Raw genomic sequence first — 17,207 nt, forward strand, 5'->3', positions numbered from 1 at the left:
GTGCTCTCATAATTTAACAACGCTAATCCCCTTTCCGGATAATCCAAACAGTATAGCAGCTGATTATCAAGCATACATATAGTAGCATCCGCCTTGACCCCGGATTTCGTTTACAACAATACCAAAGTAATTAATAGAGCGGGACAAAGAGCATCTCCCTGGAGTACTCCGAACACCCATTGACCATGTTGTATTATGTTGCTTACGATTGTCAGCGTATGTGCCACTATCCTTTGGGATTTACGACAAACACGGCTTAATGAACAACCTACGCATGATCGTAGCTGTGTCACAAGCAATGCCTTCTTGATGGAACCAGTTTCGGCTCAGTAGGTATCCCAGCACAGCCTGCATTGAGGCGGCTAACGAGCAATTCTCTAGCGCCCTTGTGAGGCCTCTAATTAAACATCTCTTGACTCCTCCAAATGACAGTCGGTGGTCCTCTAACACAGCTCAGTTTAGGCATGGGCGAAGTTGATGACAGGGTACCCAGCTCTTGAAAGCAGGCTCGATTTGATTTCATGACTACTTCTCTGTCAGACAGAAAGTCTGATTTAGTAAATGGGTTTTGAATCTACTTTTGTAAAATAGCTACTTCTCAATTTCAAGAAAGTAATGTACCGCTTGAGTGAAGAGCTTTGAGACAGTTATTACCAATCGGGGAGTGTTGTTAAGAGTCCCTGTATCAGCACATAGTGGTTGATTTTTTCTAATTAACAGGAACTCAACCAAAGTCCATCAGTATGTACAGCACATGTGATGTCCTTGTCTCTGTAACTGGTGTGGTATTTCGTTCACGTGTCTGTTGACCTCTTGAGATTACAAAGCGGTTGTATGAGCTAAGGTGACACAGCCCTCCCAGTCTGAGGACGGTATTTATGCTATACTATTCGCATGAGCACGTGCCATTGTGACCTTTGTATACGTAGTCCTTGGAACAGCATAAACGTTTTTACGACAACGCATTATTTGAATGGCTTAGCGCTGTGTTAAGTAGCATGTGGAGATTATTAAAAGATTATATTGAAGATGGAGAGTTTTGTGGAACTTGTGTTCCAGAACGAAGTTCGATCGTTAATTATACGTGTGATGAGAGGGTTAGAGGGTGATTGGACGAGTGAGTGAGTGAATGATTGCTTGAGCAAGAGATGGAGTGAGTTTCGAGTGAGTGAGTGAGCGAGTGAGTGAATTGGGTTTAAAACTGCATTCGTTACAAATATATCATTGCGTGTCAGCAAATATGGAAGGAAACTAAAGATTATGCACATCTCAGTCATGTACCATTTCGATGACGTAGGTTGGTCACAAACTTAGCATTAAAATATGGGGAAATCTGGGTTCGAAACCATGAAGTTTGGATTCTGGCTCCTATCATTATCGGAGCACGGAATGTCGAAGCGACGCAACTCCGCATATAATTTCGTCGCCATAGTTCGAACCAAATACCTTAGTATATAATATTCTGATGTAAGATGTAAATGAATCTATGAAGACGATATCACTCGAGTGCCTATTTTCGCAAATCGAGTTTTATATGCATATACATCTGAACGTCTATCAATCAAGTGAATTAACCATGCTTTAGTGTTGAGCATATAGACCAGAACCTAGGAACAAAATATGCCGAATGATTTATCACAAAGTGACTGTCTCTCCAGTTCAATCAAGGGAGATTTAATCGTCTCAGCCTGTAATGGTGTTTCAGTAAGTTATCCAACACTGTGGGATAACATAGTTTGTTTTCTGGGACACGCAGTTTCCCCATCCAATCTGGACGGTTGGTCCATGATCTGATTACCCCAGTACCTCATTCTCTATCATCCTTATCCAGAGTAACTGCAGCGCCTAGGTGTGGGTTAAGAGCGAGTTTTACACGTTGTGTGTTTACCGGATTGCGTCAAACGCCCATTGAGTCAACGTTGACAGTTCTATTGGGAGACTTTGTTGACACAGAGTGTTCGTTTACAACTCCATTATAGTTAGAAATTAATTACTCAAATGCTTTCAAGGATGAGTTTTTTAAGTCTGTTTTGGCCCCCGAAACGACAGCTTTGTTGAGCGTAACTCATGTTCTGTCTCAGCCTTGATTCATTGTTCGTGCTTACAAGACAAGTCACCGCAGGGAACATGTCGAAAATGCCCAATTACAAAGTCCACGTCCTGTAATTGGTTCCTTCGTGTTGGAACATAGCCACGAGGAACGGGGTCAGTTTTGATGAAATAGCTAACTGCCTACACACGATTTAATTGCCGTAACAATCTTAGAACCGCGAGAACTGACATCGTTCGAAAGTAAAATATTTAATATCAGTCTAGATTAAACTCACAATTCCGAACGCTGATCATTGAACGTTTGTTGGCGGTTCCTTGCCTCTGTGCTGTCGCTGAATCAAAATGGCGGTAGCCCCCAGATCATCTTCCAATCAGTAGCAGACGGATCAACACATGGTGCAGATAAACAAAGTCTGTCTGACTGAGATAACTGAACTCTCATCCCTGTTGATCCATGCTCGACCTCGAGCAATAGAGAAAATACTTCATCTCATATCCAAGGCGTCTTTATAATACAAGCTACGTAGGAAAATTGGAAAAGACTGGATTAGAAATTACTGTGTTTTGTGGTTAACATTTGATAGTAGTAGTTGGAGAACAGCGGTCAAAATGTTTCAGTTACAGAAGAGACTAACTGGCGGTTCGTTAAGAAACGTCGGTCCCCGCAGACAGGAGGCCATTCATATTCAGGAGCCTACAGTTGCGAGTATGTTCTCCTAAATCACACACTCTCGTTAAGACTTGACAAAACGGTTCTTTTTGGAAGCTTTCTTAAAACTGTTCCCGATTTCCATTCCTGATCACAATACACGTTCACAAAGTCCGCCGTTACATTCGTGAGAAGTTGTAGATCATTTAACACACCATTTGATATTGTGTAGGGTTTGGGTGAGAAACCAATCTGTCTCTATGAAAAAAAAAAAGAATAAAAATCCTTCAGATTGTTGCAAGATAAAATGAAAATATGCCTAGGTTCAAAGTTGCATTGTTTCAATGTTGAAAAACAACAATATACAAAATTCCAGCCTGCCCTACGACACAAATCTAATAAAATCATACTTCCTTGACATGGGTCACCCTTGTAAATGTGACAATCAGTTCAAATTCACAAGCTCGACTCGCCCATGATATAGGAGCGGAGGGGTAGCCTAGTGGCTAAAGCGCTCGCTCGTCCCGGGTTCGATTCCCCACATGGGTACAAATGTGTGAAGCCAATGTCTGGTGTTCCATGCCGTGATATTGCTTGAATATTGCTGAACGTGACGTGAAACCATACTCACTCACTCACTACACATGCGATACACATATTGTATGTTCAATTCTCATTTTATCTCTGTTATTTTGTATAAACCAAACTTTAAGTCATAATAAAGACTGGTTTCACTAGGAGCTATGATCAGCGATAATACTATATACCATGCTGTGTTTGACTGCCGTCGTCATCCTGGTGCATCCTGTGTTGGAACTCTATAGTAGTTGAGCCGCTAAGAATCAACGCTATTATTTCCGGCCATGTCAGGGCAAAAAGTATAGGAACTAAAATCGGTATTCGTGCCTCATAACGTGTATCAAGCACCGTTGTTACCTCATTACAACCCGTATTGTCCATTCCTGATAGACCGTGCGGTCTCCTCCACTATGTTTGTGTGTGAGAACAATGTGTCATCAAAACACACGCATGCTTCGGGAGTGTTAAATTCAGGATCGCCATTCCAGCAAATACGAAAACGAACTAAGAATGAGACTTTGCGTTAGTATTAGTGATCTGTAACGCAGAACTTATAGCACGGAGAAGTTGTGTTAGTTTAGCACGTGAGGTGATGTTTATAAAGGCAACAGCTGATAATCAATCAGATTCTCGTTGCACCGTTTTGTTAAAGCACTGAGACAGTGAGGCTACACTGTTTATTCATAGTCTTAACCGATAGGGTTGGTTATGTGAAGATGATATTTAGATCGTTGTGGATGTTTGAATCAATCATTATGATTTGACATCAAATCTAGCATATTTACTGGAGGCGCCCTTACACAGACATACACATTGAACCTTTAATTTGCACTTTATACAACATAGGCTGTATTTTGTGCGTCTGGGCGGTATATTCCGTATTTTCATTTAAAGCATCATCATCGATTAGTTATGCATGATGCAATATTGTGTAAGATGGTGACTGCGACGATGATGACGATGACGACGGTGATGATTATGGTGATGGTGGTAGTGACGACGACGATAATGATGATGGTGTTAATACTGCTGCTAAAGATGATGATGATGATGGTGATGTTGATAATGATGATGATGTTGATGATGATGATGATGATGATGATGATGATGATGGTGTGGTGGTGGTGATGATGATGGTGATGATGATGATTAATTTTTTTGCTTTCTTTCTGCTTCAGGCTCCTCAGAAGAACAGACACAGTCCGAGACTCAAGATGAACCTGCATCTCGGGAGAAGAGAGGCCTCAACATGTTACGTCTAGGACGGGGACTACAGATGTTGCGCCTGGGGAAGCGCGGGGGATTGAACATGCTGCGTCTCGGTAGATCCTCACCCAGTTCTGAAGAGCTATCGGACTATTTATATGATCTATTGCAAAATGAATATCTGGTTAATCCTGAAGTATTAAACGGAGAAGACGATATGATGTACCCCGATTCTAGTCGCTACAGGCGGTCAGCTGACGGTGTCAGAGCTGTTGCCCTACCAAGGATAGGGAAAGAACTCGAGGACGAAGAATACGGGGATGACTATGAGAAGAGAGCATTGTCAATGCTGCGTCTTGGGCGCTCTGGAGAAGGACTGGAAGAGGAAGCAGTAGGCTTGGAACCAGAAGAAGAGGAGGAGAAGAGAGCTCTTGGTATGCTCCGTCTCGGAAAGCGACCAATGAATATGCTTCGTCTTGGAAAGCGACCAATGAATATGCTCCGTTTGGGAAAGCGACCAATGAATATGCTTCGTCTTGGAAAGCGACCAATGAATATGCTCCGTTTGGGAAAGCGACCAATGAACATGCTTCGTCTTGGAAAACGACCAATGAACATGCTTCGTTTGGGAAAGCGACCAATGAATATGCTTCGTCTTGGAAAACGACCAGTGAACATGCTCCGTTTGGGAAAACGTGAAGATGAAACAGAGGGTGAAGAAAAGAGAGCTCTTGGTATGCTCCGCCTTGGTAAACGGTCGGACGAGAAAGTTGATGGAGACGCTGGTGTTTCCACGCAACAGTGATGCTGTAAGCAATAATCGGGAACTTTCGGTAGTTTCCATCCCTCCCAACAAACCCATCAAAACCGCTTCATGGAATCAATCAGTCAGCTATCCATCATGTGAATGCCGAAATCGTGGTCATATGTGTTTCAAATACAAAGAACTTACTGAACATAATAACACCCTATAAACTTGAGTACACTCAGGACTATTAAAATAGTTCAAGGTTTTGTATACCTGTTCAAATACCGTGCCCTCACACGGGACTTGATACAGGTTCTTGCACCTGCATTGAAACGATGTGACGGTGGACAAAATAAAAAATATGCTTCAGATGAATGCTGTGGTAATCTTGATTTCAACACTACTGTTAATATCACGAATGAAAATATCTATAATGTACAGTATCAAATACAGATGTATTATTTCGTGTTATATCATATTCGTTTTTACCAAACAGGGGCTGAAAGAGAAATAAAATATGTTGTTTATATGTTTATTTTTGGATTTATTACAATCTGCTAACTATAACCGTACTTTATCCTCCATGTGATTGCAATATAGCACTAAGGGCATTTTTAGAATTCTGCATTCTGATTGGTCCGCCAGTAGAATGAAATTGGAAGATAGGACTACTGACCTTTCAGTAGATTTGATACCTGAACAAATGTAATCGAAACCTATACCCATAACATTTAAGTTTAAAACCCTTTAACGTGAAACCACTGTAGATATCTTCGTTCCAACTTTACACGGCTTCATAACAAACATGGAATTCTTTGGTTTTTATTCGACGTGAAGGACATTTTCAAAAGAGCATTTTCATTGAGGACATTGGAAAGGGGACAATCTACATTGCTATTGTCTCCAAACCATACATGTCACCAACATACTTGATCCGCTCCGATGAAGTAGTATGCAGGTATACTGAACACATTATTCAACTGACACCCGAGAGTAAATTAATCGCCCTTAGTCATTTGTTTTCAAAAGAGCACACCGCCATTATGACGTCCTAAAGGTCAACAGATGGACGTCTAACATGACAGAGAAAGGCCAAAGGTCAAGTCGTGCTGATGTTACAAAATTTTAAGATAATATACTCTCCAACTTTAAGTATCTGTTTTTCATTTTTTCCACTTGAAACGTGTTTCCACTCGTTATTCAGCATCACTGCCGAAGTAAATTCTGGGTTTTTTTATATTGCTGAAAAAGAAGTGCTTCTTAAACATCTTTTTGCTGTAATGTCAGCAAATTAATGATCTATCCTAGATTCCACCTGAATGCATAACTCTACAATATCAATGAAGAATCTGTACTGGGTTTGCCTGCTACTTCAGACTTGAAATTGAATTCTACATGAACTAATAATTATGGATTGTGAGAACTGATAGTTATCTTATTGAATAATGTTTTATGCTACAATCTTTACTATCTCAATAGAAATGGTTCGTCAAATCAAGACCAGGCAATCTAGGTGGCTTCCATCAAAGATAACACAAAGTACCCATGCCTTCCATATATGTTGTCTGTCTTACATCACGAATTTCCACTCACGATACTCGAATAAAGCGACCAAAAATATCCATACTCCATTGTACGACACCAATTACATCATAAGCATGTGTTTATAAGCCACTATCAAATAGTAATGATACCAGGTGTTCGCAATATTTTAATCGTATGATTCCGCTGTCACAAACACATGCAAAATCAAGGCAAGTATTCACCTGACAAAACATGCAAACATACAAGTCAAAATAACGAAATGAATAGGACATATCACTGATGCGTCAAAATGAGAATATTCTCCAAAATTTAATTCCATATCAAACTAATGTTTCTCTCATGGAAACATGTTTCAGTTAAACGGTAATTGTTAAATGTAGCCTTGTGTTCTTTCGTCACACGGGTTCAGTTCCCAAAATGGGTACAATGTGTGAAGCCAATTTCTGGTGTCACTTCCGTAATATTGCTGGAATATTGCTAAACGCGGCGTAAACCTAACCTCACTCACCCGTGAGTGCGGAATTAAACACGCACTACCAACTGCAATGCCTCTCATTCACATCATTATACACTCAGGATCATATTATCACCATACCAGTCATGACCGGTGACGCCCGTGATGTTGGTAGACTTGTCATCCGAACTAGGATCTAATACAGATATCTCGATACAGTCCCGATTTATCCTCAGACTTCGAGTCAAGTATACATCAATGTGCGTACTTGATTAACAGTTTAGTTTTCAGGTAATGAGTTGCGTGCCTTCTTTACCTACCTGCACTTTATCCAAAGAGAACGTAAAGAGTTTCCTCAATCAAGCCAAGTGCTCACAAACGAAGCCATGATTAACAGGACATCATTACGTCACGCACAACAATTACGACCAGTACAACGGCGCTCTAAAGAGGAAGTTTAAGTACAAAGTTCTTAGCTTAGCACCAAACACGCAAGTGCAAGAAATGCCGGAAGTCGTCTGCTGTCTGAGGCCCAGGTGTGGTTGACGTTGGAACGATGACACTGTATGTAACACAACGGCGCTACATATGGTAGGTTGGCGTCCAGTCTTTATCAAATTACTGCTCGATACCACTGACCAGCTGGTCAAGCTTCACTGTGATGACCAAATATAGACTTTATGTGCGACAATACTTAAAACAGACTGAAAAGAATGAGTTTATAATGGTCATAAAGATTGTCAAAAGTTCATTGGATGAGGTATAAACCTTGCAAGATGTCTCACAAAACGCATCAGTTGTTACAATATTATTGGTTCATTGGAGTAAGGACGACCACAGCTTGAAGAACACTGTTACACTCAGATTCCGACTTTTCAGAAGACTTGGATCTTGACATGGATGTGGATGTTGTTGTAAATGAAGACTAGTCAGTCACTAGAGTTAAATCAAAGTCTTTAACTCAGTTTGTTAGTTGTCACATTTATTTGCTGAGAATGATTTATATTGTAGCTAAAATATAGGGCCTACACATTCTGATCAGGACCCACAACTTCTTACGGTTCTGGGTCCTTAGGGCCTGCATCATTTCAGGGTTAAGGGCAAACACTGCACACAATGCTTAAACGTATTGTGGAGAATCAGTTTCTAATGGTCATGTAGTGTTTTCCAAAGCCCAACAGTGTAAAACACCGAAGACATCGTACTGAATACGTTCAATGTTTACACAGGTTAATTAATTTAAAGTGGCTCTTCACCGCTTACTGAGGTTGAAAGACGAATAGCCGAACTTGTGTCACCGAGTCTGCTGATCATGGGTTCGAGACTCAGATTCGTAACGGTTCCAACTGTGATCCCTTTTGTCAGCATTATATATACAGTCATACATATACCGTGAGTTTCACCAACGGGGTAAGCGCCTTCAACCTGTACTAAAATGTCCTTATATTTAATGTTCACACGTATTGATTTTACTTGTACACTGTTCAAAGCTGCGTACATCACACACTCACTCATCCAGAGACTGATACGAGGCGCTGGGAAAAGTATTTAAGTTTGATCCAGTTTGATCCTACCGCCAAGTGTAATGATGCCGGGACGACCAAATTGGCATAGACATCATGGATTGTTATACATGTATCTTCCCGGCAGAGCAAAGATCCCGAAATGGGTGAAGGAATCTGGTTTAAATTCAAACCGATGTCTAGGAATCCTGACATGGCTAGGGGAGGCAACTCTCCATCACTTGAAACAAACAAGAACATGTATATACGTATGTAAAGAAACGTATGTAAAGGAAAATCTTTAGAATAAACATCCGCATCCGAATAACACTTAAATAATAACCTTTGCCACCTGCATCCCCGTGTCCAAGGAGTCCTCGGGTGTGTTGAGCCCATGAACACAGACATGCCAATCCGGGAGCGACATGGCGGCAAAGGGAAGGGATGCAAGGATTGGGCAATTTTCATTTGCCTTTTTTCAACCACGATTACCTGTCCAGTGATGCCCGTTAATCAAAATGGCATCCCCAACGGAGAAATGACCATCATCATCCCGACTAATTTATCCTTTTTATATTCTGATACATTGCATTTTCCTTCCGGCATTGATGTCATTAGACCCATGTCTCTTCATGTATGGCTGATGACTCTAGCAGAGTTCACATCGGAAGTACGGGTTCGAATTCCCATATGGACACTTTCTGGACTGACAAATATTGCTGACAATTTTCCACTAAACCAGAATTTTACATGTATTTACCTTTTTAATAGTATATTTTTATCGGTTAAATTATATCATACCTGCAATAATATTTATAGATTTGTTTGAATTATCAGAGAGAGATAAAATCATTATTTTATAAGGTAAGATGTCCGTAACTTCGACTTCCGTTCCTGTCCAGACACTCTACCACCGAAGTGTTTCACTGAGGTATTTGACTGAGGGCACTTCAACCAGTCAGATGTTGAATCAAACGAATGGCTTTCGGCAAGTGATTTCATTTGTCCAACTACAATGACCCTTAGATTGCCTGTCGACAAATACCAGTAAATAACGAGGTTTATAAGATACAGCAAACACTGCCAGGCGCTCGTCGCCTCAGAGAGCATCAAGCTGCCACAAGAGAAGAGATTTCATGCATAACCAAACCTTGTACATTATAGAAAGCCCCATGCATTGCCTCCCGTTGAGTGCTGGACACAGAACAACAGAAAGGGAGAGGTAACAGAACCAATCGATGTCCTATCTGTAGAGACTTCCATCACTGGAGCGGTGGGGTAGTTTTGTGAATCACGCCGAAGACCCGGGTTCGAATCCCAATATGGGCACAATGTGTGATGTGTTCCTGTCAGCGATGTTGCTGGAATATTGCTAAAGCTCACTCACTTTTCCATGGATCACATGAAGAAAATTGCAGTTTAACCAAAGTAACTTTCAATGTGATGTTCCTCGAGACAGTCTGTAATGGTCCCGCTATATCACAAGAACCTGAGTCAACAAACCAGTGATTGATACTAAGAGCAACATCACACGAAGCAGTGGCACGATGACCAAGTATCAACCCTGCTTTGAGGTAGCTTCGACGTAAAAGCGTTTTATCGTCACGCCGTACACCCGGAATTTATTTATTCTCACAATATGTACAACTGCCAGTTTGTGGCGTTCCTTGTCGTGATTTTGCAGGAATATTTATAAAAACCAAAGACACTCGCCCTATCACTCACTTTAAGAACCAGGTCACCGAGATGCAGGATACCAGAGCACCGCTTCTAACCTTGAATTCCAACATTTCGACAATAGTAAATGATGATCCCTACAGGCACCATCATCCATCATTATTTGACACCGCAATATACAATGCATCTTACCATCTGGCATCTCAATTATTAATAGTTTGTTCACTTTGATATTCGCACATCTTGTTCATGTAAACATTTCGTTCCTGCCGATGATATCTATGGCACGATAAGAAGATAGATGTTTACTCGTAAGTGAGTCCATGAATGAATTTCCTATTCAGAGCTGAATATTCTAATACATTATTTACATTACAATGAAATATATGAAGTAAGTAGTCATCTTCATCTTGAATGATCTGTTGACAGTAATACCGCCTGAATCTGAACCGGAAGGTCAGTGGACAGGTGTTCCCGCGTTACGACAGGGTGCATTACTTAAGCTGAGAGGGAAAACATCGTTGTGGTCTAAAGACTGACTCTTGTCACACAAGTAATTTAAACCCTTAACTTTAAAGATTTTAGATAAAGACGTAATGAGAAAATATGTCTTCTTTAAATAGGTACTTTCAAATACAGCTCAGATTAGGCAAGACGGTAAATTGTTTTAGGTGTTTTTGACAGAAGATCGACATAACTTATTCTTTTTGTTGGTTCATATGCATCAAGAGGGCCATGAGAACGGCCAGCATATCTTGGAATGGGTGGATAAACGAAGGATGTTATTACAGACATCATAAAACTAATGGTGATGAATGTCGGAATTGTTTACTTGCCCTGCAAGAGGAAGAGAAGTTAACTGTCAACAATGTCGAAAGTGAATACCGTCATCTATTGTGACGCCATTTTGATTTACGTCCACATACACGTCTATATGACGTCAACAATGGTGTCAGCAAAGCTGCAGCGAGTCTCTTTTTATTGCTTGAATCTAATTTACTTTAATAATTAAAACACGCGATTTTTTTATTGATTTATATCCATTTCCACATCACTAATTGTGATGAGTGTTGGAATTTTTTACTTACCCAGTAATGGGAAGAGAATATTGTTAATTGTGTCAACAATGTAAAAAGTGAACATCGTCACCTACTGTGACGTCATTATGAACTACATTCTCAAAGGCGTCTGCATGACGTCAACAGTGATGTCAGCAAATCTTTAGCGAGAGTAAATTAATTCAAACTTGTTTGTTTTTCATTGATTCATAGTACTTGCTCTGTATAAAAACATCAACATAGAAAGTCGTTTCAAATTTTGGAATGCCTCGTTATTGAATAATTAGGTTTTAAGGTGATAGATTGGCTGAATCCACCTACTCTAAATCTTGAAGGAAAACGATACAAGTGATCAAACACAATCATAGGTAAATGTAAGTTAAAAGAAATGTGTAGTTTCAGAGGTGGGCGACCACTTCATTCCAGAAATAACACCTAACATATACACTCTAACTTTGCGGAAAATGTACCCAAGTAATTGTTAAGCAAATGAGCAATTTGAACAGACTCTTCATTGTAAATGCCAGGTGAAATAAACACTAAGCTTCTCTAAAGTACTACTCAAAAGTATTTGAAATTCGGGAGACAAAATTGTCTTATTTGTTCCAAAATACCAGCCAAATAATAATATGTAATAATACCACATGCACTGAGAAATTGAGAAATATTCAGCGTCGGGTGCGATAAGATTCATTCCATCCAAGCATCTGATAATATTAGTCGCCTCTCACGACAAGCATGGAGGGCTGAAGACAAATTGTAAACGTAATCTTTACGGAGGAATGCCAGTACCCCTTTAAGGTAAGGTGTCATTTGTGAAAATGCATCAACGTTTACGCTTCATCAACCCTTCAGTTTGAAAGATGACGTTGACAGATGAGGACGAATACAAAAGCTACACGCGTGAACAAACGAATGATACCACAAGAAATGTCTTTACGAAAACAGAGTGTTTAAAAAGAAAGCATTAGCGTCATGTCAGATAACAATTTATAAACTGGTCACTTCAAAGTGAGAAAAACAAACAAGTTTCTGGAAGCAAATGTGCCGGTGATTAATGAATATTTGGGGACACTGGCGTTTGCCTTCACAATAAAGCGGAGGTTAAGTGTAATCAAGCATTAATGCCCAAAGAGCATAAATGTGTCAGCGTTTGCCCTTCCTTGAAATTGATATGGAAAAAGTCTTTGTTTAAAGACATAATTTCAAAGTGGCCTTCATGGTGTGATATGAATATATGTTTCTTGCAACAACATATTTCAACACGAATTTGCCATTTAAACTGAATGAATAATAATAATGTGATGATATTGTTAACAGATTGTAGTAAACGTATGGTGGCGTGATTATGGCAGATCGACCTTCCTCCCATTTCCTGGGTATAGTGATATTCGAGAAGACAGGATACATGTTACAGATCCTATTAACACGTCTCTCGATAAATCACTGGATGGATACACTTAGGAAATTGTATAGGAAGCTATGTTTGTGGAAATTGTACAGAGCTTACTACAAGTCTGTTAGTAAAGTTACTTAGTAGGTAAAGTAAACTTGCTCTCAGTGTGTGTTTATTGTATTTGCGCATGTATATGAGCAATTACGTTTGAAATCTTCTAGTTTTGCTTTACAGTAAACGGTGGTTAGGAACGACCTCAAAGGGCCATGGTTCTTTAAGCGCATTTCGACTAAACATACGGCAAGTGATCGGTATCAACAATAGTTCTGTAGTAGTTTACAGTATATCTGAAGTTTGAAAGGTTTTGTTCTGACAACAGATTTTCCACACCAAAAATATCTTTCGATTCTGGTCATGATTTGAACTAACTGCAAATGAAGACATATACTACTCAAAAGGAACTAAGGACAATCCAGTCATGGCACAGTAACTATTGTGATATGAAAGAAAATTTCTTAAACTTCTTTTAAATAATACATGTCCTGTATCTGTGGTTGCTTCGAAGGAATGTTCTTATAAAATAGGAAATTAACATGGTTGTATGAATTTTACAATGGGCAGTTAATTTTATGACAATTTTGAAATGAACAGAAATGTGTTTGAATTAGGTTTTCATTACTTGAACGTCAAATGGACATTGGCCGCAGCGTTTGGTGTTGGGCAAGCATATAGATGTGTGCATGATGCTATCTACGCTCTGAACACGGTCCTTATGGAATGCTACTAAAATGAATATGGCGAAACAGTTTTCGAAGGAAAATATAATACTCACGAGAGTAATATCGCAAAACTTTGGCATGACAAGTTTACATATAGGCGTGCGTGCGTTGATGCAAATACATCTTTGGATCACCCATTTACCGGGCGATAAGTACTTCTGAGGTAATATTACCTTTGACACAGGAGGAATCATACAACTGACTCTTCTTTTATTGAAGATTTCTCATGTTTTTGGAAGGCTTTCATTTACGTGAACAAATACATTCGCATGTCGATTACACATCATATACTTAAGTAACTCAGTTTACACACGTGAGTGCATGTCTTCGCTGCATTAGACGTCCCAGCCCACTAATGGAGACCGATACGTTTGCTCCAACCTAGACTGACGTGAAGGTCATTGTGTTCATGAACTGTTATTGATAAGCATTGCTTTCATAACCTAATACTGTCTGTTAGTTGAGTTATGGGTTACATAGTGTGTAGTCATCTCATTATACGAAGGACTAACTAAACACCTTACTATATAGAACAACCTTTATGGATAACAACTTCTTTTTATTCGTGAGTGCGACAATGTAACATTGTTACATCCAGTATATATATACTTCCCCCTTCTTCATGTTCCATTATGCTTGACAACGGTACAAGAATCTGTATCGAAACGTCGCACTCACGAATAAAAAGAAGTTGTTATCCATAAAGTTTGTTGTAAATTGTACCTCCCAACTTCTAAAATGCCACTCAGAGAAGTTAAACACCTTACTGTCTTATCAATATAGAAGTTTGGAAAGTAAATTAGAAATTCGTAAATTTTGTTCGAACCATGACATAACTGATATCATGACAGAATGATTCAACAAACCGAATATTATCAGTATGTTGAAAGGCCAAATTCGGTGATCAGTGAACATTGGTATAAATGTTAGTTTTATGTACCCAAAGCACCATTTTCACAGTATTACTTGAAACACCTCAAATAAATACCCAATAAAGATAATCTGTAAGCATTATTCAAATTGACGTTCTTAAACAAAATGTTTAGTTCACGCCTTTTCATGACGTCACAAAGTGCTAGAGATAGACGTTTTGTAACTGTACGTGACAGAGGAGTGGCAAACGCCAAGACGAGCTGATGTTACTATTTCATGATACACGCTCTAAGTAGTTGTTTGTCAAGGTTCCCACCCGAAATATCGTGTCAGTCATGCAGGAACTGCAACATGTCATTTAGCAACGTTAATGAAGTATGATCTGTGTTCGAATTGCCCAAAAGGAAACAAACACAAATTCCCCCATTCGTTTGCCGTAATGTGGCCATCAGCTCAATCATGACCTAACGCAGATTCGGTGCAACTTGAATGCAGGATTCTAAACACATGGTAGAATTTATACAAGGTATACCTCTTAATTTAGACATTACAATATAGGGCGTCTCAGTAATAAAATTCGAATGTATTAAGTGTATGCATGAGTCAGAAGCTGACGTGACATTGGGGATTCGCAGTAGATTGAGTTCGAACTTCCAGAGGCTCTCGGAGTCGTCAAACATCAGATCAGTGCTGATTCTTTCCAGCCGTCTCAGCCTCAGGCCGATGACGTAGAGGATTCTGGATAAATTGCCATTGAACTAGGATATGAACACTCTTTCTGATAACTTGATTCTTCAAGATACTTCAAGATCTTCTTCTGATACTTCATTATACCTGAATGACAATCAGCATTTCAGGTCAACGAGCTTCTCTACCTTCACAGTATTCAAACAGAACGTCAAGGGTTTCCTCCACCAAGGCAGCGCATGGCTTTCACACGAAGACAGTCATGGTTCAGAGTGCATCATTATTTGATTAAAACATTCTGAACGGAATCAGATGTTAAGTGCTTCCAACTTAGATTGCCCTCCCCATGTCATATACATATTTTACTAATACAGTGAAAGAATATTAAACACTGCCGACAGGGAAAAAATGTTGATAGAGAGTGAAATGCATTGTTTACTTACATAAATCTTTTAGTTTTGCAATAATGCATTTAATGTATGTTGATATTGATAACCAGCGGTGGTTCAAAAGTTTAAATCAGTGCTCTAAAATATCTTTATATCCGTCAGTTAACACTGCTGTGAGTTTTGAAAGTTATCTATCTAGTATATCAGTGAAAATCTATCGCTCTGCACTTTGTTTTCTCAGATGTTCTATTTAATGCTTAATGATTTGAAATGGGGCGGAAACTGGGGTTAAAGAGAGTGGAACGCCTATGTCGCTATGTATTGTTCCAGCTGTAGAAACAGAATTACATTTTGTTCTACAGTGCCCATTTTATAACGAATTAAGACAATCATTCTTACCAAGAAATCATTGGCAATTTGCATTAGAACATAAGCTATATTTACTTTTAACATCAGATAATGTATGTACCATTGGATGTCTAGGGAAGTATGTATTCCTTGCAATGAAACTACGTAAGTTGTTTCTGTCACCAACTCTCAGTTTATCACACATAAAAATATGTGTAAAGTAACCCACATTTAATCAATGTCTCTTCACGTACGGATGCATATGGTTGATGATTCTTGAGGAGTTATATCGAGAATCCGAAATCGATTTCCGGTATGGACACATTCTGGATACCCCACCATGATATTGCCGACAATTCCTACACTAACACTTTATTTACCTAATGTAGTGATACATTTTAATCATACACGAATCCCTTATATCAATTGTTTAATAAGTATATTTCAATCGACTGCATTGCATCATTACGTCACGCACAGCAATAAGAACCATTATAGCGACGCGCTAAAGCGGCTGTTTGACAACATAGTTCTTAGTTTAGGAGGGAAGTAGCAAGTGCAAGAACTACCGGAAGTAGCCTTCTGTCTGAAGCCCGGATGTGGCTGACGTGGGGGGGATCACACAACTTCGCTTTACACGGTGGACAAAATTACTGACCATCCCATTGGCCAGCCAGACATCCAGTAGGGCGACCAAACCTTGATCACTGACGTACTCAGAAAACACATCCAACAATACCTAACACATACTGTAAATATTCCTTTGGATTGGATTGAATCCATCTCCATCGAATCCTGTCATGGCTGAAGGACGCAACTTTGCCCCTGTTCGACCGGTTTGAAAGTTAAAGGTAAGACCATTTTAAGGGTGGTTTGAAGGATACATCGGTAAGAGAGCGTGGAGCACACAAACCTTGACACTATATTCTCAAGGATATCCTGTCCGTTGGGATGACAACACAACTTCTCTGAACATGGTAAACCCTGATTACCGTCCATTCAATTGACCAGTTGGTCATCCATCAGGGCAACCAAACCTTCATGAGTTTTTGATGTTCTCTTTTCCCGCTTTCCTACAAACGAACCCTAGGTCACTGCTTCTTCAGTAATCCAGACAGGGTCGTTCATGACATGACCATCCCCATAACGACAAAATTATCATGCTTCTGTTTGTTATCAATGCCATCAATTTCATATATGGATACGATTGGTCCAGTTTTTAAACAGTTCGCTCAATAGCCTCGGTTTGATGCCCCACGTGGGCA

The 17,207-nt window shown here is 39.6% G+C and overlaps 1 protein-coding gene across 1 annotated transcript in view; it reads left to right on the top strand.

Moving 5' to 3' along the window:
• LOC124262261 (myomodulin neuropeptides 1-like) overlaps positions 1-5,761 on the top strand; it is a 50,845-nt gene extending 45,084 nt beyond the window's left edge. The window contains exon 2 of the mRNA XM_046696750.1: positions 4,459-5,761. Within this exon, the coding sequence (XP_046552706.1) occupies positions 4,459-5,291 (833 nt within the window). The 3' untranslated portion in view covers positions 5,292-5,761. The remainder of the gene's footprint in view (positions 1-4,458) is intronic.
• Positions 5,762-17,207: the final 11,446 nt, after the last annotated feature.

Source organism: Haliotis rubra, unplaced genomic scaffold (genome assembly GCF_003918875.1).
Source record: "Haliotis rubra isolate DU_JTF1 unplaced genomic scaffold, ASM391887v1 Scf83, whole genome shotgun sequence".
NCBI classification, from domain to species: Eukaryota; Metazoa; Mollusca; class Gastropoda; order Lepetellida; family Haliotidae; genus Haliotis; species Haliotis rubra.